Source organism: Aptenodytes forsteri, unplaced genomic scaffold, assembly GCF_000699145.1.
Source record: "Aptenodytes forsteri isolate BGI_AS27 unplaced genomic scaffold, ASM69914v1 Scaffold49, whole genome shotgun sequence".
Classification (NCBI taxonomy): Eukaryota; Metazoa; Chordata; class Aves; order Sphenisciformes; family Spheniscidae; genus Aptenodytes; species Aptenodytes forsteri.
In genome coordinates, this window is record NW_008795125.1 from 4,023,112 (window position 1) to 4,048,735 (window position 25,624).

Consider the following 25,624-nt stretch of genomic DNA (forward strand, 5'->3'; position numbering starts at 1 on the left):
ATTGTTCGGTTCCACTTGCAGAGCCTCGTACCTATTATGCAAGGGCAACTGGGAAGGTGGGGTAGTCACAGAGGAGACGTGCCTGCTGCGCCAGGCAGGAACTTGGCAGGAACTTGTTGCCATTGCCCCCCATCCCTTAAGTCGTTGTGTTCAGCCAGGCAGAGAGAGGATAGGGAATCCTCCATATCATGCGTCCTGTCTGCCTGTTGGGCCTGTCTCAGGGAAGGTAGGGTGCAATTCCCGTAGTCTCTCTCTCTCTCACTCTCCCTGATACTCCTCAAGCTACTCAACTCCTCCTGGAGCTCTGCCACTAAGCAGAGGAGTTCCTCTACCTGGGTGCACCTCCCACAGGTGTGCTCACTGCTGCTGTCCGGTACTGGCATAAGAGCAGGGCACAGCCTGCAGCCTGACACCTGGGTGGCAGCATGTTCCCACCAGAGCTCTGTCTGGGAAGCTGCATTAGTCATGGTGGGTTCAGAGCTTAGAGAAACCATGGCTTTCTGCCAGGTGCATACCATTGCTCCCTGGTCAAGCTGGCAGAGCTTCAGCGTCCTTCCTGCGTGCCCTTCCACGTGAACTGCCGCGCCATGCCCTTGCTGACATGCCATGCCCTGTTGGCGGCTCTCCTGGTGCTAGTGCTCACCAGGGGCTTCTTTTATACATGTGGGGGGCTTGCCCGCCATTGCTCCTGGCCCCGCCCAGGTCCCATCAGCCGCTGTGGCACGAGCTGCAGGCTCCTATCAGGTCTCTTGGCTCCCCCAGGGGTTCCCCCGGTTTGGGAAACCCCCCTGATCATGCCAGCACTGGAGCTGCTCGCCTTGTCACTGCAAGCAGGTGTGGCCTTTATTTACCAAATTATAATGCAGAGGGTAAGGGGCCTGTTTTCAATTGATTCTTTCCACCTGAGCTTTTTCAAAGAACCAATTTCCTCAAAGTTACATATACATACACAAAATCCGTTAAAAGACTATCAGCTTTCTAAAATTATCTACAGTAAAACACATCACTGACTATATCTGCGTTTTAGAAATAAAACAGTCATTGAGTTCTCTGCTTTGCTATTCCTTTCTAAAAATGGCAAAGAATAATTAAAATTTATGTAATGAAAGCTTTAAAAAAGGTGCATCTGCTGTATTTTCAACCTGACAACTGCTTATAATAGCTCTAGCACAAGCACATACATGTTATCCTTCAAAAAACAAAACAAACAAACAAAAAAAACATCCCAAAACCTGAAGTTGACAGGAAAAGGTATCGCTCAGTTTCTAACTGGGTGTTTATAGCACCCTATCTTTTTTAAAGCATGTCACAAAACATATTTATTAAAGAAGAAAAACTACAACTCTGCAGAAGTTTAGCACTTCAGAATAAAATGACCACCTTCCCTTCAACTGCTTCTTCTAATATAAATATCTATGCTCCCTCTAGCACTGAAAATTTTATACAGTGGAGAGGAGCAGAAGCTGGATTCTCATTACTTTCATTATTTATCATTTGATTAGATTAGCTCACAGCAACACCAGTCAGGGGAAGCAAAACAGGTCCTCAGTGTTAACAACCAATCACAATAACCCAAAGCAATGAAATAGCTTAACATTAAAGAGAATATGCAATATATAAAAAGTATTACAAGTTATGCATAAGAATAATAGCTAACCTTATCCTAACACAAATGACCTACATTTTATGTTTGTTCTATCCTGCTAAAACTGAAAATACAAATGGAATCCTATGATGACCTGTTTTGTTCTTTATTAAATGCCATTTAATGAATAGAAATGCAACTAAAGACAAAAAGTTGTCTACATTCCACATAATCATTTAAATACCTACCTGTAACATGAATTCCATGCTAATTCTGTTCTCAATCAGTCTCATAACAAGATGTGCTTTACACTGGAACATAGTGTAATATTCCCAGGAGAGCGTATGAGGGTGTTTGATAGAAAAATGTAAATGTGATGCAGGGCTGAAAAATAAAAATAAAAAAACCCCAGCTGTCTATTTTGCATTTTATGGAATGAAACTTAAAATATACCTTAGCAACCAAGATTATAGCTGCACCAACAATTATTTAGGATCTCTTCTACTGCTTTAAAGTTATATATTATGACATACTTAAAATGACCGCACACTTGTACAGAAAGGTGACATGGGTGTATGTACCTGGCATACAGCAAGTACTGTATAGAGAATAATGACAGGTAATACATGCTATGTATTACTGTAAAGACAGTGGTAGCAGTAGCAACCAGAGCAAGGAATCTGTGACTTGAGTCTGGAAATTAGTCATGAATTGACATTCCCCGCGCTCCACTTCCATTTCAAAGTGATTGTACATAGTGAATATTTTGTATTTAAATAAACAATTCTTGCAATTAAAGAAAAGTAAGAGTTTTAAAATTCACAGCAGGCTTTCATGTGATGAGCCAAAGGAATTGCTTGTTTTTATTTTAGTTAGCAACTTTATGCTTTCAATACTTTGGCAAACTGATGTCTTCTAAATCAGATAACATGCCAAGGAAGACTAGGCAGAGCATCACGTTACAGCTGCCACACTGTTTCCATAACTTGAACTATCTGTGGTGCTCCTTCACACATGCCCTTCATGTCTATAAGCAAAATATTTTAAATGGTTTAATTTCATTCCATATCAGAAGACAAACAAATGGTGAAACCCTGAAACTTTTAAAAACAGAACTGATTTCTGGATAGCCTTCATGGCTGAACAGCAATAAAACACCAAAAGATTTAATTTTGATGAGCTTTAAAATTAATTTTCTCCACCAAGTTTTACATTTCAGAACACAAACATTCTGACCTGTAGCCCAGTTTTAAAGTAGAAAAGTAGCTGTAGGACTGTAATTCTTGAGAAAAATAGGACCTTTTTGCCCCCTCAAACATTTGAAAATGTTTGAGAAGTGGAGATAATAAGAAGTCTGACTTTATTTTATTGATGAACTAAGTCTGTAGCAACTGTATTTTGTTGTGCTATGTTTTTTCTTTCAGTTCTTTTCACAGGACATTTGTGTTTTCCATGAATGAATAACAAACATCTTAAGAAACTGGACCCACACCATGTCAGGCCAACTTCTTAAGAAGTGGGAATCCAGACTTATTTTATGCCGGTTGGTGGAGAATCACAAATTGGCCATTGTGACATAGAAAATGCCAGCTACTTAAAATTTCTGGGCTCAAAATTCTTCCCTTGTGATTCTCACTTATAGATAATCTAACTAAACCATTTCCAGATGGACCAGGCACCTGATTTGTCCAAAGACTTTAGAAGGAAACACTGCAAGACAGAATGAAATAATTCATGAATTGTAACGATCAAAGAGAAGTGCTGTAAGCCTGATCTTTCATGCCAGCTACCTCAGGAAAAGACTGGTCTTCCAGAACCTTCAAAGACCTATTAAACAAACCATTTTAACTTTGACCAATCTTTCCATGCAGTTGAAAGACGTGTGCCAGCAAAAAGCGTTCTGCTGGGACAGGACCAGCACTTAGCTCCTTATCTGCAGCTCTTAAGATTCCAGGAGATGGCAAGAACCAAGGTAGCTGCAACACCTTAATATTTTTTTTCCATCCTTCTATTTACTGGGAGACTCCCTTGACTTTACTCGTGAATGTCTGTTTAAACATCTTAAGAAGATACAAAAAGAAAAGTATTTCTAAATTTAAGCAAGTACTACCCTTCTTAGGTATACTGAGTATATGAATAAGAAGGTACTTAGGTTTACTACTTGCTGTTTCTAGTTGATAGGCCATTGCTAAAGTTCTCCTTATCAAAATTGTCCTGTTATTTTGGATACTTCTCTATTCTGAGGTAGGGAAGGGTTAGCAACCATGAAAGAATTGAAATGCAAGGAGGAAACTGAGGTTGTGGCTCAAACATTATACAATAATTTGGTCTCAGTATAAAACTATTTATCCAGCTTCAAATTATACAGTTGACTGACTTTGGTAAAATTATTTTCTTGAAAATTACAACCAGGCCAGGACCCACAATCTTGACCTTCTTAAATTTACTGTTGATTGATTTTGGTATTGGTTACATTATTTAACTGCAAATCAAAACCGAGACAAGTTTGCATTTGACAGTTACGTTTTGTAGTTCATTCAATATTAAAACATTTCTTCCAATTATATTTTTCTTCAATCATTGTATTTCTAAAACTTTTACTAAATTGGTACCAAATTAGAATTAAAATTAGCAATATGGACCTAGAACCTTTGTCAAAGTGAAAATTGAACTAGGTCTTCCATGGAAATTTGTAATGCTCGTGCTCTCGAACACACTCCGGTCATTCAACATAAACCTGTCAATGTGCTTCTTCCATTCAAAATATATCTATAAAAACTTCTTGAGTTTTTTAACTTTTACAACAGGGTGGTACCAGCACATTCAAAGACTGAAGAGAACCAAAATCTGAGAGGGGAGAACAAAAAATGAAAAGGTAACACACACAGCTTTGTTTTGAAGCTTTCATACATACAGCAGTTAACCTGCAGTTTCCTTTCTTTCATTTTCCCAAGCTCTGGGAGTTTTTGGGTTTTTTTTAAATAACTGCTCTGGAGAGCAGTGTTTGTGTTTCACCAGACATAAACAGGAAGAATCTGTGAGACCTGTGTTTTGCACAGAAATTAATTCATGTTTCTGAAAGAAGTGGGGTTTTTTTCCAACGATTTATTTCCATATTCTGCTGTTAATTTAGTTGAAAAATGAGATTGTTAATTAACCTAGTGGTTTTTTCATATTATTATTACTAATTGGGACTGCTGTAATGCAAATATGCTTGGCAGGAAACCATATCGTAACAACCAGAACAAAGAAATGCAAAAAAATACATTGGAAAGAAATGTCCTAGACATCATTATGAAAATACCTCCCTAAATACAAATAATTTCCCAGATTCAGGAGCACATACTTAATTTACATACAAGGGAACTTTGCAATCTACAAGAAACAGCAAGTTGTAATTTATATTTAAGTGATGTTATGATTATTATTAACAAGCTGTAATACAATGAAGTAGTGAAATAGACACTCTATGTTTCTACAGCTAACAGTGATACATCACATAGAGGAAAACTACACTTAAGAGCATTAGAACAGGATTTTGTCAATTATTTGTGTCCAAACCTACAATAAATACAATTAAAACTAATAAAATTAACAGTTACAAAGACACTTTTGTTTTAGTGAATTGCCTCTTTTAAAAATGTGCCCTTTTTCTCTAGTTTCATCTGATCCTATTAATATGAATTTAGTTTCTCTGTATAGGAGAGCATGTTGCCAAATTGTAACGCTGCCAATTAAAAAGTCTGCCAAGACCTAATTCAGTACCCCAAATTTTCCTTAAAAAAAAAAGAAGACATCATCACCAACAGGATGCCTAAAATGACTGCAGCTAGCTGTAACTTGCTTTTCAGAGGTAGATGTAACAAAAACATCTAGGTACTCGGTCTGCTTCACTACTTGAAAGAACAGGACAGTGAACTAAATCAAAATCCATCATGAGCAGGCAAGCAAAACTGAGTAATGGCTTGGCATGCATACACATACACAAGCTACATCTGTGATTGTCAACATCCAGAAAACATGGTAGTTGTTGAGGATTCACCTGGCTGGGAAACTAGGCAATATGTCCTATTCCCGATTTCAGAAAACACTTTCTTCTTTTTTCATCTCTCAAAAAAGACCACTATTCAAATTTTAAATGGGTATTTCGTATACTTCATGCAGTTCTAAATCCAGAGTTTTAATTTTAGATGAACAAAACCTGGATTTGCACACACTCAAAAGCAAGAGAACCACTGCTGCAGACAATTTAGGTTGTATTTTCATAATGCAGGGGCTTCTGCTGCAGTAAAGACTTAAGAAATTCACACAGTCTCCCACTCCACCTGCACATGTTCAACCTCACAGTTTTGCACGTGCTGCTCATGAGCTTCCAAAGAGCAACTCTTTGTAAGGCTGTGTCATAACTAGATTAATTTATCCAAGAAAAGAAAAATCCGGCAAAAGGCTGTCATTGAAACCTGGATCAACTTGCTGATCTGGCTTCTAGTAATACTTTTCTACCTCCAGTGGTTAGCACTACTCAGTGGGTACAGGAGTATCATGAAAGAGGTAAAGGGAAAATTCCTAAGCTGGCAATACTGAAGCTACAGTTACTGGGAAAATACAAACCCAGCCAGTTCACAGTTACCAATGTTACTTCACAGATGACTGATCTAATACTTTTTTTCCAATTGATAAGAAATCTCAGTATAAGATTGCAAGGTGGTAACTGAGAGTGGAAAGAAAAAGAGCAAAGAGAAAGAAAACCGATGATACTGTAAAAAGCCTAAAGATTACTAACCACTCCAGAAATAGCTCAGGTCAAAATTCTGGCTCCATATTCTCCCTCATCCTCTTACTAAAAAGTAGTTTCATAACAGCATTAAAAACATTCATTATATTTAATTCCTTGAGACTTAAAGTGAAAGAAAAATAAAACAACAGTGATACAATATAGTCAAGATGTACTTTATGAGACTGATAATACATGCCTTGGATAGCTGAAGTTCTTCAGCCTTTGGCCTTGTGCTACACAACACACCCAAGGCATATATTAATGGCCCCATAAAAACATACCCTGTAATGACTTGCGGCTTAAATAAACATACTTGTCTTTCTCTTTTCCTCCTCCGAATATTGGATGCAGTAAAACTCCACCAGTCTTCAGTTCATATGCCACTATTTGATCTAACTCCTAAAAAATACAACATACGTAAGCAAGCATCATTTTGAAAAGCAGAGAAATTATTTGAAGATGACAGGAAAGCTTTTCATATCATTGTTCAAGGCATACCTCCTAATAAAGTGGTTTACAAACACAGAGCATTTTGAAATCAGGGATGTTCCTCAGCATAGCAAACAACAATAAAACAGTAGAAATAAGCAGTTAATACTTGTTCTGGGTCTGGATTGTGGGTAACCCACAACAATATTTAACTACAATATATCTAAAGAGTATTATTGTTCAATAAATAAGTGGCCTCTGACCAAAAGAAATAAAGGTGATCACCATTTCCTTGCAGTGGAAAGTAATACTGGGTATACCTACACAGTAGACTGCAACATATAGAAGCTCACCTTGACCCATGCCCAAGCCATACAGAAGCAGCTCTGAACTGGAACATGAGTTTGAATTTGTGTGGTGCTGTGCCCATGTTAACAAGCACACTTCAAGGCAGGATGTTTGCACGGGCTTACTGTCACCCAACAGTCAACATGGCTTTTCAATCAAATCGGGTCAGCTTGAGCATAGGGAGAGTGAATTGATATCTGTCTGCAACCCAATGTTAGTCAAGGAATTTCCAGATGTTGATATGTATTGATATTTATTGATTCATATCAACTTACACGCTTTCATACATTGATAATACACTCAAAGCAGTAAGGGCAGAACTGGAGGCTATGACAGCAGCACCTCTTAGTTCTATGTGGAAGCACTTAACTAACTCATAGGGAAGAACATCAGCAACTAGTATCCAGAAGCAACTTCTGCTGCACGCATCAGTGAACTCTCAGGTGGACCTTCATCCAGTTCTGCTATAGCACCATCCAGTTCTCTATAGCACCCACACCTTTAGCACAGACAGCACACGACTGATGAGCTCAATGTACATTAGGCAGGTAAGGATATGGTATTGGGTCCCCATGAGAGTAAGGGATATAAATGGAGCCCATGGGGTTAGTAATCTAGTTTTTGGAAGAGGAAGGGTAAAACAATGTGACGAGAGGAAGAGGAAGAAGACATACATCTTTCTGTGAATGACTGTTACTGGCAAAGAATGAAGAGTCACTGCTGCTATCACTAGCAAGTACCTGCCTTAGAGCATTACATTTGGCAATGTAACATATAGACAGAAATTTATTTTCCAAGAAAGAAAATCCCTTCAACAGGGATTTTTTATTGTTTCATTATTTCATTTAGTACTTAATGATACTAAAAGATACCTGATCCACTACTGATCCAAGCTAACACTAGAGCCCTTCTAAGCTATATGGATGGCCATCACAGTATAACAAATTCACCACATATCTCTTTAAACACTCTATTCTAAGTGTTTAAAAAAGTACAATCTTTTTTTACTTTTTCTTTCTGTTTTTGTGCAAAAGCCCAAACAAAAAGAGGAAAACTAATTGCACAGAGAGACAGTTATTATTCATAAGGCAGTCACGGAAATGTATTTTGGTTACTATGTTTGGTGTTTTTCCTTGCAGCAAGTGGTAAAAATATTTTAGCTCTAAGTTTTGTCACTACTAAACATTTGTTTAGATTGCAGTGCAAAACCATATTATATTCTGGTTTTGTATTGAATCTTCTTTGATGTAAAATGTCTGAAAGATATAGAAAATACTATTACTATGTTGTTACCTGTTTAATCCAGTGGCGATACTCATTAACACCAAAGGTTTTTTTCATCCAAAGGCCATAAATATAACCAGAGATTCCCTTTAGCACCCATTCATCTGACCTGTAATAAGAAAGAAGCATGAATTATAGCACTTCAGAAGGTATTTTGTAAGGAGTGGTATTTTTGACCAGCTCAAAATAGCCACAAATTTCAGCAGGTTATATAACTTCTCTAAGTCAATAGGAGTCTGATGAGCTGTGAACCAATTTATGTAACTTGGCACCTGGACAGGACTGATGAAACTGAAAAGCTAGTGAAAACTGAACTTTTACCACAGAAGTCCAGATTAAAATATAAAACCAAACTATTTTAGCTGAAACAGTAACAATAAAACAGAGGAAATGGACACTAAAGTTAAAACAACTGCTAATCTGTATGATCTTAATTTCTTGATAAACATCTCAATGCAATGCAAAAGATTTGGACAGCAGGTAGACAAAATACCTATCTCACAATTTGGTGGACACCCATTTAAACACCTTTTTTGAGAGCTGTGTTCTAAGAGAGAAAAGTATGGACAAAACCTACAAAATTATCATGAAATAGAATTCTAAACATAAGAATGACATACAGAGTATGATAAAGTGAATAAAATAAAGACAGAAACAAAGGGAGTCGTTACGAGGGTGGAAAAAATTGTCTTCACAATGGGCGTAGACTAGAAAGAAGGAAGAGAGCAAGAGAAATTATAATAGTACAAACATCAATTTAAAAACATGCTGGTTTCTTTTTTTTTAAGCCAAGGATACTCTGGGACATACACTTTTGCCATGAAAAAAGTAATGGGCTCCTTGTCCCTGATATATAAAGTGTATGCAAAAGGCTTTACAATAAACATTGATCAGAATTGCAAGAGCCAGCTGGGGGACATTTTCTGAGGGGTGGAGTTATAGGCAGCTTACCACCCCAATGAAGTTGCCCATTTGACACTAATTTCTGCATTCCCCTCCCTGAACTTTCTTCGTAATTTATTAGTTCTGTGCTCCACAAGTAATTCCCATGCCCCATCCCTGGAAACATTCAAGGTCAGGTTGGACGGGGCTCTGAGCAACCTGATCTAGTTGAAGATGTCCCGGGTCATGGCAGGGGGGTTGGACTAGATGACCTTTAGAGGTCCCTTCCAACCCAAACTATTCTATGATTCTATGCAGGCTACACTTCTTCATCCAAAATATCTGACAGGAATTTACTAATGATACAAAAGAGTCTCCCCTCTAAATTTCCAGGTGCCAAAGCACACTACAACATTCAGTAGCAACAATTTTTGAGAGAAGACATGTTCAATCTCTACAGTCTTTGGAACTGTGATATCTCACATTCCCCTCTCAAACAAACAAAAAAATCTCATGGATTTTCATTTATTGAGCTGGTTTTACTATTCTACCTTTTTTTTTTCTTCTCATTCTTCTACTGTTACTGTTTCACTTATTCTTCTGATAAAATGCAACATGCAAATTAAAATTTTAGTTTCCTAGATTTTCCCCATTTTCTAGAGAGTACAATGGTAAAATACTTACCAGGACATTCTGGATATAAAACATCCAAAGAACTGCTGGGCCAGGGCCTGTGCTAAGCACCTCCTTGTCAGTGGAGTTTCATCTATAATCATTGCGCTGTGTAAGAGATTTGTGCTGGACCCCCATAAAAAGAAAATAACACAATATGAGCACAAGCTCCAAAGAAACAAAATAGACACCTTGCTTTAAAAGCCAAAACAAATACAATAAAATAATTCCTTCACTGGTTTTCCAATGTGATAGTAACATTTTTTTTAAATACCCTTAATCCAGGCATATCTCTTGCTATTATCATCTATATGCAACCCTCTGTGTAGAGCCAAAGTAGTTCGTTTTAACTGCTGAAACTCTTTTGGATTGCTGAAACTCTTTTGGATTCCTGCTACCCAATCCCAGCTGAAGAAAAATAAAACATAATCAAACTTCTGCACTTAATTTGATCTTAAATATTTAAACATGGTGTTTCTAATTCAGAAAGAAAACCACTGCCAATTTTTTCTTAAAGAAGATACAAATCCAACATCTTTGTAACAGATAAAATTGGAAATGGTGTTAAAAGCCTGTAATGTCAACAAAAGCCAGCCTTCTCAAACTAGAGTGCCCAAAACTCAGGCTATAAAAATAGTAAGAGCTTCACATATTTCTCAGTAGTCTTGGATCTAGAGCTTCTAAGCCTGTGGATTGAGAAGGTGTAATTTTCTCAAATACTAACCTGAAAATACTCATGGATGCATAAGCAGCTACTTCAACATAAGCTTCATCTATAAAAACAGTCTTAAAACAGGAGTACGGATAGCGGCAGGTAAGAATCTCCTCATAAAATTCAAACACCTCATGAAGGTATGATGTGGTATGTTTGAGCAATGGGAGAAGTTGTGGTAAGCAAAAGTGAGTCACCTGCAAACAAAGGAAAATTTAGTACAAGACTAACGAATATATTTAAATCCATAAATATCAAGTATATTACATAACCGAAAAAACCCACAACACAACAGAAATATAGCTGCTGTAAATTTAACAGAAAAAAGCATTTTCAAGTTGTGATAATGACTATCATGGCAGAAAAGTGCAAGGATGTCCATCTTAATTGTGAGAGCAACAACAGGAAAATAATTTTTAGCAGACAATGCACAATAACAATGTCTACCTAGTGATATCTATCATTTAAAAACACATGACATTTTTCTTTGATTTTGCAATCCAATGTCTTTTGGAGATAACATTTTTCTTTTATGCAGTAAAGAATTAACTATTTTCAAATCAGTCAAGCAGTGCTACTGTTCAGAAGACTCGTTACAGCTAAAACTACAAGTAACCTTTAATGTTACTGTTTTTTCCACAAACTTATGATGCTGCCAACAACACCGACTTCAGCAGTGACACAGGAACCAAGTTGAGAATGATATATAACTTCAAGTCAGCTCTACACAAGTCGAACTCTACAGAACTTTATCAGTTTGGGCTTTTCAAATATCAACAACTGATTTTTTTTTTTAACAACTTATCTTTCACAAGTGAGTATGTCCCACCAGTAAAAGTCAACAGAATACCATCGCTGAGGACTAAAATCTCATGTTTGCCTTTGGATCAAGTAAAACATAGCTATTTCCCAGTATTTTCCTATCATGCTTTCAAAAGAAGAATATACAGGCCAGTCTTTATGCTGAACTGGTAACTTAATCTGCCTGCCAAATCCATCCTTACCCAATCTGAAACTACAGATGTAAATATAAACTGGTGGACTTCAACATTATGGCAACAATCCGTTAAGAATGAAAACTCAATGTCAAATTTAGTTCAGAAGACTACTCAACTGTGTAGCAATAATTTTCATCTACTACCAGCAACAGGATGGGTTTAAAGCTATTTTGAGAAATATACCTGCTACCAACTCCAACTAAATTATCCCCATAAATTCAGGCATAAATAGAATTATTGCTCATTAAAAGGCTTTGTAAATACAGGCATTACTAGACAAGTTTTATCATATAACTGTACTAACGGAGGTTGTATCTAGACATACCCATATTTGATCAATATATACTGGTTGCAACAAAAACAGTCACTAGTTCCTTACAAAAAAAAAAAATTAAAAAAAGGGAGGCCTCTGTGAAGATTATTACCTCATGCATGTACGGATCAACAAGGATTTCAAAAGGTCCTATCGCCAAGGAGATGTTAGAAGCTGCAGTTGGAATAGTCAGCATATAATGAAAAGTCTTCTTTCTCATATCGTGGGTATATACAGTTTCCACCAAATCTCCATTTGAAACAGCCACCATTGCAGCATCTACAGTATACTCAAGTTTCCAGGTACACAACTCAGAATATGAATCAACACAAGGAAACCAAAATCTAGGAAAGTTAGGATTGGGGGAAAAATGGTTAACAATGATACTTCTCTTTTTCACAGATGATTTTTTTCTCAAGTTCCAAACTATATTCTTAAATACTTTGCATGTTGACATACTGACTCCTACTATACACTGATTTCATAAAGCACTACAAGTTTCTTTGCCATTACTTCCTGCTGAGCTATAAAGACTAGAAATCCTAATTACTAATCATTAGATGCTACTTCACATTGGCAAGCTCCATTCAAGCACAAAATAAGTTTTAGAATTTTTCAAAATTACAAGAATTCAAAGAAATTATTTGTATTTCCTACACTTTGAGATTAAATAGGAAATACAGTCTAACATTCAAAGACAGTTTTCTTACCTTGTAGAATTTTGATAACCACATGAAAAGACATGAGCCCCTCTTTCTGCCATGCTGCCCTCCATATTGGGTACCACAAAATGAAGGCCTCCTTTTGGCTGGTCCAGAGAAAAGTTTATATGCACCTTCAGGACTTTCAACTCTGCCATACCAAGACCAAAATTAGAGTAAATATATACAACTTACATGAAAGTTATTTCAGAATAGACTCTTGGTCTTTCAAGATTATGCGTTTACTTCACTCTCATGGACCTCCAGGTCCGCTTACAAAGCACAGCTCAAAAGCTTACAAAACTGAGACCTCTTAAGCTTAACTTACAGGATATGAATTTATAAGAAACTTTATTCATTAATAAAAACTGCAATTGGAGTTACATTTCATCTTCCAACTCCCCAATAGTAAAGAATCTTTATACAGTGATTGTACCCTAACCATGACCTCCTTTGTACCTTGCTGAAATAATTTTCTACAAAAACTGCATGTAACAGGCACATTCTTTAAAGACGTTATTGTCATTTGCAGTTTCTTAAAACCTCTTATTATAGTTAAAGCTTTTCCTGTAACTGAAATGTCTTTGCCTTGGTTTAGTTTCACAGAAATCTCACCTATGAATAGGCTGGCAAGAAAAGAAATTCAGGCATATGATGAAATTTACCTAACAAGTCTCACCATATTTTGGCATTCAAACTTTGAAAAGAAAAATTATGCCTGTTTGAGTATTTTCCCTTCTAGGCTTGCAAGTAGCCACAACAGGAACTTAAACAAAAATTAAAATAAACAAAAGTGTCTTTCCCATTGAGGTGTACCTGACAACACTGTGTGAGTCAGTTTCATGATATAGTTGGTTTTTCTCTCACAGGTCTCACAAATCCACAGGAAAAACTGATAAAACCATATAAGAAAACCAATACAAGAAACTAATAAAATCCATGTAAGAAAATAATCAATGTTGGAGGGTAATTTATTAAAGAAGTTACTTGTTCCAGGATCTAGTATACCAGTTTATAAAACAGTCTACTTTTCACTACTGGATCAGTTTTAAACCAACCATTCTTCAAAGTGAGATGGGAAAAAAATGAATATAGCTTTTTAAACAACACGTATACAGGTGTATCCTTGTAAATCCTTTTCTTTGTTGGCTCATGTATATTGTAAGCAGCTTCAAATAGTTATAATTTAGCACCCAGAATGCTCCATTACACCCACATCCTCATGTATACTTCTGAGCTCATGACCACCCAAGAGTTGGTTTGTAAAGGCTGTTCAGAAACCTTGCAACCACTTCTCCATATTACCAAGAAGTATGCAGGTATTTTTCAGACTTCAGCTGGAAAGATATAGGTGAGGAAAAAAGGAAACAGTAACCACCATTTCATAATGTAATGCTATTTCTATTTATTTAAATCTACTATCTTCCTATGCAAACTCGTAGCTAACAGCTCAATGTCATCTTAAATTAAGCTTTCAGTATGGTCTCTTTACTTTACCATCAACATGTTTCCACAGCTCCGAGGGAACCTTAATGCAGAGTTCTCCATTTCCAGCATCTGGGTCCACAGCACTGACTGCAGCAGCATAGGCATTGGAAAAATAGTTGAGATTCCTCCTGTCAGAAATACCCAGTTAATTCTTAAAGTACATGCTGAACTACAAAAACCAACTCCTGAAGTTATAGGATTTCTATACCAAATTTCATGATGCATGTTCAACCGAGTATTTTTTTGTGTTTTTAAAGGAGTGAGGGGAAAAAGGAGGAGTAAAGATTAGATTTCAAAAACCAGAACCTAAACCTAAGCTCTTATAGAATTGATCCATGATCAAAAAGACTTAAGCAGTAATAATCCCCAGTAAATTAAATGAGAAATGCTCAGTGCTCTTTACTTCCCAGTAAGAGCAATATTTACGCTTATTGGAATACCAATTAAAAATTCTTGTTTTGGAAAATTTTGGATTAAGTTTGTATGTTTACTCTGAAGATGTCTTTAAGATCTGCCTCCTCATATATTGTAGTTCTGCTTTTATGTTGCTTTTCCAAATGTAGTAAGATCTTAGCTTGGCAATGGTATTTTCCCCCTTCTTAGCTTGATGGATAGGAATAGTTTTATTTTAAGCTCTTTTAAATATCACATAAAATACTAGATGCTAGAGTTTTGGCTTTAATACACCAAACCACAGAAATACGTATTATACTTTTTAGTCCCTAGAAACAATTTTTTTTAAATGTTACCATCATTCATTTATTTAGGGTGCAGACACAAATTTTTGTAATCAGGTTTGAGCTGTTCAAACTACTATATATTAGCTGCTAATTGACTGCACATTTCATTCCAAAGTAATACCGTCACTTCAGTTATAGTTTAGATTAATTGTTTTCTACTGAAATGCGCAGGAACATGCACGTGTCTGCTATTACAGCAGTCATGAGCAGGATGTTATCTTCTTACTATTTAATGTGATTATGTTCAGATACTGGAGGACTGACCAGTCAAATTAAAAAATAACCTTTGTTTTGCATCTTTACACTACAGCTTTTATACTTTTTCAAAATGGATTTTTAAACTCTGTAAAACACTTTCTTAATTCTAATCCTTGTACACAGAGTTCTTCAAAAGCTTGCACAATTCTATACCTGAAGAGAAAGTGTTTGAATTACTGATCACTTTTTTCCAGAATTTCGAGCATTTAGGTGTGTACCACTGATGAATTCCACCACTGTGGGGACAGAGCCGCAATCAAGCATAAAGCTATCTGCAGCATTACTGCACCACAATGGAGTAAATTAACTTTTGGCTGTGGACTCCACTCTTCCATGGAATCTGAAGTCCACACGAAGCAGACATGATCTCATTTCAGGATTTTACTTTCATCTAACCATTCTCTATTCACCACCCACAGAAAAAACAGCATTCAACCCAAATTACAGTACCTTACTTGGAAGAATGAAGGGTAATTAACCATGCCAGGATCATCCTATAAGTCTAGGTATGTCAAACACCATGCTTATATCCCTAGCCTTCCACATCTAAAAAACTTTGCTAAAACACTGAAATATATTGAGAACATATTTTTATGCAGTTCTTGATCTTTGGCAATAATAGCACAAAAATTCCCTGGAACCACTACCAAGACTGAGAATGTTAGGAGCAGTAAACTCATCTACTTTGCTTGGAAGCTTCTGAAAATAGGACGTGAATAGTAAATGGGAGCATATGAGCATAGAAACACCCAAATCCCAAGTTTTAATACATAATAATTTTTTCCTTTTTCATAGGTTGTGTACCTAAAGATAGGATATAATGCCAACAAGTTTTAAAAGCACAAGATTGAATTTGTACACTGGAATATACTATAACTTCAGCTATGGTTCCAGAACAATTCAAACCAACTGAAACTCCAGCTGATGTGCCGTCTCCTAGTCTCAGCCACACGTTCCGACTCCCTCACTAAGGAGACTACTCTTCATCCCAGCCTGCAGTCATGCAGCTGAAAGTGCCAAATGGAAAAAAAAAAAAGTCTTTTTTTTTTCAGACAGCTTTCAGTTGGTTTAGCTCCTTAATCTGACACACTGAGGGGTCAAAGAAGCGCTACTACTGAGGCATGGGAGACTGTCAACGGGATCATAACCACCCCAAATGATGTTGCTTTAAGCTGCCTTCAAATGGCATCCTAGGAAGGCAGGCAAATACCACTGGAAAAACTTTCTTTAAAAAAAAGACTGCATGACTAAAAACTATCTTCGTAATTAAAGAAACTAGCAACAGAAAACAACAGTAACATTGTGTTAGACTGTAAAGTCTCAAAGTTTTTCATTTTAATCTAAACTGGTACTGAAAACTCATAATTACTGATAGGGAATCCCTTTCCGATACATCAGTGAGAATTTGTTCCAAGTTTGAGGATCATGATGAGCTTGTGGTTACATTTTAAAAATCAATGGGTTCATAGACAGGAAAAGGTTGTAATTTTATAGCAAGAAAGGTAGACTCCACGGGGCTTAATGTTTTATGGAAAACAGTCTGTTCTGATATTTCTATTTTTGTGAAGTGTTCCAATTCAAATGGGTGATTCATTGTAAAAGGAATTCATTAAAGAATTAGTACCACAGATTAATTTTTTCATAGGTTGAACTATTCTCAATAAACTGGATATGGCCGTTTTAACAAAAACAGAGCACATGCCAAAACTTAGAGCCCAAGGAACAAAAATAAATTTTCCTAATGCTAAGTGTAGATTGACAATGAAAAAGTAATATGCATTCACATTTTCTCCTAGTAGAGATACATTTATTACGAGAATTCACCCAAAACACTTAATTACAGCCCAAATGCATGCTTGTTGACTGACTAGAAACAAGCGATCCTGTAGAGACTTATTTTTTAAAGCTACACATTGATTCTAAATACCTCCATGTCAACTTTCCATAGCATCTCTCTCTACTAGCTGCAGCGGTGCTACTTAACTGTTACACAGCCCAAACATATAGTCTATAAACAACTTTCTTCCTACAGTATTTAACATCAACTTGGCAAAATAAGTTCTTTGATCCACATGTAATTAATTGCTCTTCATTACCTGTAATTCATTTACTATTCTACTTTGCTTCCCAGCTAAAACTAGCCCTTGGTTTTGGAGTCCAACCCCGAAATATATGATATAGCATATATTATATATAGCATTTTTTTATATATATTAAAAATATGTACACATATAGGTAATTTATTAATAACGCAACAATCTAAATCTTTGGCACACTGAAAAACCTAATTTTCATTCCTGCCCAAGGTTGAAGACTCTGCCATCTTTCTTCAAAAGTTCTCTCCACCTCTGTTTATTTCTAACAAAGTCATCACGAATTTATAACTAGATAAGCATCATACCAGTGGGAATGAAGGCTATTTATTGCAGCAAAACAACACATGCTCACTCCACCAGTAATTTTTCTATTTTGTGATAGGCTAAAGGCTTGATCACTGACTTCTCAGAAGAAAGAAAATTGCAGGACGTACCCTGAAGGCTACCACGCTGCCCTCTCTCACAGCTTACTGCTGCTTGTAACTAAAGCAACAGTGAAGTTGGAGGATATCAAAACACCTTCCTATTTTTAATGTTTAAAAACTACAGGCGTCAAGTTAAAAAAAAAGTGCACATTAGCTAGCTACATAAAAACATATCTTCTTTTACACAGAAGTAATAATAAAATGCAATAGCTTCTCAACCCTGCACCATAGTTACCACACAAACGTGTGAAGCACATAACCAGACAACAGCAGGATCATCACAAACTTCACTTATCACAGCTCAAACCACTGCATCAAAACTCCAAACTTTTGCTGTGACTATTTAACAGTTTACAATCTTACCCACAGGATTAAGAAAACAGAGATCTCCTTTGCCTGTTTTAAGATAAAAGGGGCTGATATACAAGCAGTTGCCTCAGTAGTCAGAATACACGCTGTGGGATTTCTGCATGCTATAGCCCAGGAGAATAAATCCCACTTCCCATATATTGACAGAATCGAGAAAGCAACAGTTTGCAAGGAAAAGAGGGAAGATGAGGAGGACAGAGGCAGCTGTAACACTCAACAACAGCCCTAACACAGGACTCAAACAGACATTCTCCAACGCTATTTGCAGTCTTTGCAAGATTTCAAACTCTTCCTTAAAAGTACGAGGAAAACGGGATTCTCTGCCACCTTGTGTACACATGGTAAAACTATGTGAATTGCTTTATACCTTACAGCACTGTTCAGATGTTTGCTCAGTCAGGGAGGAAGTGACTGCGTTACCTAAGTTCATCCATCTATTCCCATATGAAAAAGCTATGATGGCCTGAAGCCTCAAGAGGAAATTACAAGATGGAAGACCAACTTTATTTCTAGATAAAACTTGAAATTTTTTTTCAGTTGTTACCTGAAATTGTGGTTTGAGACTGACAGATAAGCTGGCAATGGCATCAAAGATGAAAATATAATTAATGCACTAACTAAAGGTTTCTAACATTGCCTACAAAATTCACCAATTTTTAATTACCTTTTTAGCAAGGGTTTTTTTGGTCATTCAGCAGAAGTAACAATATACAAGACAAAAAAAAATTGTTTCACCTTCTGCAACACTGGAAATGTGAAATGACAGAGACCACATGTCCATGATTTTTGCATCAATAGATGATAAAATCCCAAAGTATTACTTGAACTGAAAACAAGTTGAATGTCCAAATTCAGAACACAAAGAGCTGATATGACAGAAGATCTCACCCAAGAAGCAGCAGAGAACATCGTGGTGAGACAGAAACAATTTCAGCTGGCACTGCTTGTATTTCATAGATAAAGCTCTCTTTAATCTTGACTTTCTCAACCCTCTTTTAACTATGTTTTCTTGCATGCCAAAATTTGCACAACATAAACCAGAAACAATTAACCACTTCACTTGACCTTAACCTCATATCAGCGAACATAACCTCCCAAGTCACGGATGCTGTAGCAAGTCTTCCCAAAGAAATAATTACAGTGGCTTTAAATACAGAATTTTCCATTTTTAATTAAATTTTGTTACTAACTAAGGGAGTAAGAAGTCTCTAAAATATTTTAACTTTGATAAAAAAGGTAGGAAAGAGTCCATTAAGTTAACAAATATTTCTACATTATGTATTCTTTAGAAATCAACATTTAAGAAAACCAAAAGCATTATCAAAAGCAAGAAAATGTTTGTATATAAAAACCTTAAAACTTGAACTGATTTTTTACTTGCTAAACATCACAGGAAAGAGTAAAGATATAAAACAAATTATTTTAAATAAACAGTTTGCCAAGAACCATCTTAATTTCACATTTACTAGTTCAATAGACTACTGAAGAACACCGTGCAAAAGGTAACTATCCCGGTAACACTAGAAACAAAACCTGATGACTAATCTGTGTCCTGTTCAAAATAATTGATATACCTAGTCCAGCTGCAAGGGTACAAAGGACATCATCACTAAACATGCCGTAACAAACGAGAACTTGGAAGAGATGACCAGCAGAGCAAGGACTGATTAGATATAATGACTACTACAAACCACTGCTGTTTCTAGAGGCAGTTCTTTGTAAAGAAGGGCAGAGGAAACCCACTTACAATTTTTTTTGAGGTACTAATTCTAGAGTTTTTAGATTTCTAGCATTTCTGTTTGTAATCCTGCCTTAAGAGCAGAGGTGTTGTATTTAATCAAAACTTAGCTACCATCATGCTCGATACCCAATTGTGACCAGGTATTTCAATGGAAAAAATACACACCTCATGTAATACTTCATAACCCACGTAGCCTTTGACTTCTGAGATAAAGAAAAGAGGCATACTAGTTTTTCATTAAGAATATTTGGTGACCTCTGTCTTTCATAACTATGAATAACACAGGAGTTATGAAATACAGAGACTTTCTATTAAGTTTGAATAGCAATGTGAAAACCTGCAGCAGTAAAACCCACAGGCGACTGTAGCCCTGCGTGAGACAGGATTTCACTTTGCATGCGTTGTCCTCAAATTCCGTTCACTGCTCTTAAACAGGATGATATGAAAAAAGGCATGATGTTCCACTATACCACTAGGACGCTAAACAAAGCAACTCACTTTCTCCACAAAATGATGGAGTTATCTCTCCCGATCCCTTTCTTAACATAATGGAGTGCTCACTCTGATCATTTTAAGTGCTGCTCCTTTCTCACATCTTCCAGAAGTTATTCAGGATGCAGTTATTACAGGATCACAGAACGGTTGAGGTTGGAAAGGACCTATTGAGATCACCTAGTCCAACCCCTCTGCTCAAGCAGGGCCACCTAGAGTCAGTTGCGCAGGACCATGTCCAGACAGCTTTTGAGTACGTCCAAGGATGGAGACTCCACAACCTCTCTGGGCAAATTGTCCCAGGGCTCGGTCACCCTCATAGTAAAAAAGTGCTTCCTGATGTTCAGAGGGAACTTCCTGTGTTTCAGTTTGTGCCCATTGCCTCTGGTCCTGTCAGTGGACACAAGTTAAAATACATGAAATTCCATCTGAATACAAGAAAATGCTTTTGTACTGTGAGGGCCATCAAACGCTGGAGCAGGTTGCCCAGAGAGATTGCTCAGTTTCCATCCTTGGAGATACTCAAAACCCAACTGGACACAGCCCTGTGCAACCTGCTCTAGCTGACCCTGCTTGAGCAGGGGGGTTGGACTAGGTGATCTCAATAGGTCCTTTCCAACCTAAAGGACTCTCTGATTTCATATCAGCCGCTGTTAAACATATATAGCACTTTCATTAGAAGTTCTTTAACAATTCAGCAAACTGTAAATTCAACCAAGCCGCCAAAAGAAGGTGTGAAAACATCAACATAAGTTTCAGTAAAACTAAAAGAGAATACTTAGTGAAAACATTTGTCCATGGTGCTTCTCTTACTGAAAAACAAACAGGTATGAGATTTTCAGCAAAGTCTCTTCCCACATCATTTCCCCAAAACATGTGGGAAGCTACATGTTTTTAACTTGCTCTTCAATATCAGCTGGTGAATAAATTTGAAACTTTTCCTTTCAAATTTCAAAGTGAGTTTAGATAACATTTTAGGACTTACACCCTTATCTGTGATGCTAATAAATAATGAAAGTTTGATTCCTTAGAAAGACCAAAAGGTTTACTTTCTGTCTCTTCAGAACAATTAGAATCCCCCCCAGATGAGGAGACTGAATTTTTGACTTACCGAGCAATAGCAACAACAAAAAAATCAAGTCACCAAACGGACAGCAATTACAGAATTAATAGACTCAAGTGGTTCAGTATCAGGACTCAAACAAAATTTCAGAACTGATATCCAATGCAGTGTCCTATATAAATGAACATTGTTGAATTATTGAAACTCTTGCATCAGTGATTAATAAAGGAATGTAGAGTGTCTGCCATAAACAAACAGTTCAAATCCAATGATGCGTAAATTAGGATAAAAAGTAGCACTTGAATCTCAGTAACTGAACAACAGAAGTTCTCTTTAATACTCTAGTTTTCAGACAATAGTCTGAATATGAATATTCCTAGGTTTAAAAATTGGAAGGAACAAAAACGATCATCCAATCGGACATTACACATCATAAAAATCAGGACAATTTTTGCAGGACAAATTATCAGAACATAATATTATAGTGATGCAACCAAACTGATTTAACCAACTATGCTGGAGTAGAAAACAAACAAGAAACCACCAAAAACCCACAAACCCCAAAACTAAGGGCAATCCTCTCATGTGGAACTCTCATATGAATGTAGTTGCACCACTGTAAAATGTTCTCTACAAGAATATAAACAAAATGCTATTGCCACAATAATGTAACCTTTTTTTAAAATAAATGAGCGTAAAAGTTGTTGATAGATAAACCTGAAGTCCATCAAAGATAAAACATTTTAGCCAAAGACATTTTCTTACCAGGGAGAAAACACTAGAAGGATAGTTTCCTAAAGCACTGAGGACACTACTGGCATCCATCACTTTTTTCCCCATAAAGTACTTTTAAAAAAGCTTCTGATACTTTTACAAAACAATACAAAGAAATGTTAGTAAAAGAAATTCTAAAGAATAACATGAGTCAAAATTATTGCCAAAATACTTTCCCAAAATTAAGTCACCATACCAAAAGTTAACTGTTTCTGTCTGGAACTTATGTTACCATTAGGTAATCACCAGGTACAACTTCCCAGTACAATAAAATAGATCATGCTTAACAGCAACAGAAGACACTACATCTGCAGAGTTTTAAGAACATCACTTACTGCTTTGACTCATGGTGACAAACCTCCAGCGTTGGATCGTTATAGATGAAAGCTGCTTCTAAATCGTTGACTCTTACTCTGTAAATCCGGCACTGTTTACTGTTCAGTTTGATTCTATTCAGGTTTGCAACTGTGGGAAATATTGTCAGTTCCACATAACCCTATGAAAACACAAATCAAAACCTTCTGTAAAATCTTTACCAATTCACAAAGTAGAGATATATAAAGAAAATTGTTACTAATGCCTTTCAAAGGAAAATCATAGGTAAAAAAAATGTTAATTTATTTAAAAAGGAAATTGGTTTGCCCTTTTAGATGTCTAGAATAGATTTTCTTTTGTATCATTTAACAGGTGAATTTTCCCAGCTGTGAAATAAAACAAAACGAAACAAAAAACTTCAAAATGACTGACAATCATGCTTGTTTTACTGGAAATGATCTGCCTCTATTGACCAGATTTCAAGTTACTAGCATCACTATGTTTTTCATCACTATGTTTTAGGTTTTGGTATCTGAGCTTGAGACGATGATTTTTAAAACCTAAGCAGAATCCATTTAGGCAGATATCTAAATTCACAAAAAGCCTCAGTGACTTCAGGCCTGAAATCGTGAAAGTCTCTTCAAAGCCCCAGTGAACTCACATATAAGCTAGAAAACTCTATAACCCTATCCCTAACATCAGCTAACACTCTGTTGAAGGTCAATGTTGAATTGTAAATTGCTTTGTAACATTATTTACAATGCAGTGACTTTCTTTTAGAAAGCTTTTCCTTACAGAAATTAAAGTGTTCACAGTTAGAAGGTATTTTATTTGACGCATCTCAAGGAATGACAGACTTATGAGAGGCATCAGATTAGAAAGTATAAAATATAAAGAAGCTGAAGAACATAATTATCTTGTGTGTGCAGTTGTTTCCTCTAAAAGCATGAAGAAAACCCAGACTTTTAATTTCTACTTTCACATTTTATTAAAAAATACTTACTACAACAGACTTTCTCTGAAAATTTATGTTGTTGATACAAATTTCCTGGTGAGTTGTGCTGGAAAAAAAAATAATAATTTAAAATAAGTAAGGTTTTGCACAAATGCCAGCATTTAAAATAATATTTTAACCCAGTTTTAAAAAAACAGAGCGCTCATACAGGATGTATGTACATATAGATAAATACTGCATATAGCATATATTTATGTAAGGAGAATTCATGATGGTCTAAGTCTCTTACATGGTCCAAAACAAATAATGAATAGAAGTTGCACACAGGGTCAGAAAAGTTCCAATAAAATCAAAGTATAGTGCCATACCGGTATGAATATTACTAGTAACACAGGAAGATAACAAGGTCATTTTTGAACACCACATAACAGTGTGTAAAAATATAGTATTACTAATGGCACAGAATCAAGTTCTAATACTTTGGTGATGTGCACTATTAGAAACAGCACACAGCCATAATATTTGCAATCACAGACCTGTGGAAAATCTACCTGGTGAGCTGACGCTCATACATAATTTAGGTAAGCAGGTACTATACATGAAAAAAGATATAGTATGTTTTTTTACAATTAGTATGTCATAAGATTTTATTATTTTAAATAATGGTTATATATCAATCAAGATAGGTATTTTAAACAAGTCAAATGCATTTGCTTAAATCTTGAACGATGTATTAGAACTCCTGGTAAATAAAATGCTGATTTAAAAAATGGAAGAAAAAATAATAATTCCAGCTTTAAAACTTTAGAAGTTATTTCTGTATTTTTCTGTAGTAGGTGGCATCTTCACCACACTTCACAGTAGTGCTATTCACGACTCAAGATACAACCTCGTAATAATTCAACTTTTACGCCACATCACACATTATATGCATGTACTCATGTACCCTGTGCATTAAAAAGTGACTTTGCTTCAGTTAAGCAAGTTCAATAAAAATTCCTACAAGAGAATGATAACATCTAGTATCCAATGATGGATTCAAACATTACCTACGCATTAAAACTTATATGATAACAAGAGTGATTCTGTTTAGAAATACAATTGCGTTACAGATTTATCAAGAAATCAAGGAGGTATAAACAGAAATACATAAAGATCCACTGATATCCACAACCAACTGCTTTACAGCTTGGTTACAACCAAAATAATGAATGTGTAAAAATGACAATTTGCTTAACAAAGCTGCTTGCCGCAAATGCAAGCATTTTTTTATCTATAAAAAAGCCCTTAAGTCAAAAGGGTTTGACATAGCAGTAAGAATGAAACATGGTAGCACGGTCTGTAGTGCTGATATTGTGTGGAGAAATCTCCAAGGTTTGAAGAGCACGAAGTAAGTATCTTTATAAGATGGGACTGCATGGTTGACAGACTCACTGTCCGTGAGTGAGTCCATTTACACAATAAAACATACACCTACAACCCGCATTTTTTGAGTGCAAGCTACACCGTAAGCAACAGTTCCAACTTTCTCAGGTAAATAATTACTGCTCAGCCTGTGGTCTGTTTCAAATGTGCATTGGTCTCAAGTATAGCAACTTTAAAAAAAATGGATACTTATAATTTATATGGTCTGGGGCTCTCAAATCCTTTGTCTCCTTTCTTCCTATTCATCCTGAACAGCAGCACTAAACACACACTGCTGACCGTCAGACTGGCATCATCATCATCCTCGCTTGATGGGTCCTCCGATTTTTCCCCGTGTCAAGTCGTATTTGATCACTCATCTCCCCAGTGGACCTGTGACTCCCAACAGTCAGGCATCTTCAGCTCGAACAAGCACCATAGTTATAACACAAACAACATTCAGTCTTTCTACATAACCTTTTATGAGCGCAGCACACAACCCCTCTCTCCACTGGGGGTACGATACCAGTTCGGAGGCGCTACGTGCTTCTTTTCCGCAGAAGCCACGTAAATCAACCGGCTCACCGGGCAGCGGAGGTGGGAGCTACTGAATCAGGAAGGCCGCGGCCGGGGGGGCTGAGCAGGCACGGCCGAGGGCTCCCCGCTCCTGGGGCAGCCGGCTGAGGCAGCACCCTCCGCTGCCAGGTGGGAGAGGCGGTGTCGAGGGGCGAGTGAGCCGGGAGAGGGGAGTGCAGGCGGCGCCGCAGAGACTCCCGCGGTCCGGCCTTATCGTCGCTGCGGAC

General features: G+C 36.7%; 1 protein-coding gene across 2 annotated transcripts in view; it reads right to left on the reverse strand.

The window, feature by feature from the left end:
- TAF2 (TATA-box binding protein associated factor 2) overlaps window positions 1–25,618 on the reverse strand; it is a 68,439-nt gene extending 42,821 nt beyond the window's left edge. For both annotated transcript variants that reach the window (XM_009277213.2, XM_019471519.1), the window contains exons 1-11: window positions 25,036–25,618; window positions 23,466–23,520; window positions 22,483–22,643; window positions 14,199–14,317; window positions 12,711–12,852; window positions 12,113–12,344; window positions 10,702–10,886; window positions 9,990–10,103; window positions 8,433–8,532; window positions 6,676–6,761; window positions 1,834–1,969 (exon numbers count right to left, since the gene is read on the reverse strand). In XM_009277213.2, the coding sequence (XP_009275488.1) occupies window positions 1,834–1,969; window positions 6,676–6,761; window positions 8,433–8,532; window positions 9,990–10,103; window positions 10,702–10,886; window positions 12,113–12,344; window positions 12,711–12,852; window positions 14,199–14,317; window positions 22,483–22,643; window positions 23,466–23,520; window positions 25,036–25,088 (1,383 nt within the window). In that variant the 5' untranslated portion in view covers window positions 25,089–25,618. The remainder of the gene's footprint in view (window positions 1–1,833; window positions 1,970–6,675; window positions 6,762–8,432; window positions 8,533–9,989; window positions 10,104–10,701; window positions 10,887–12,112; window positions 12,345–12,710; window positions 12,853–14,198; window positions 14,318–22,482; window positions 22,644–23,465; window positions 23,521–25,035) is intronic.
- Window positions 25,619–25,624: the final 6 nt, after the last annotated feature.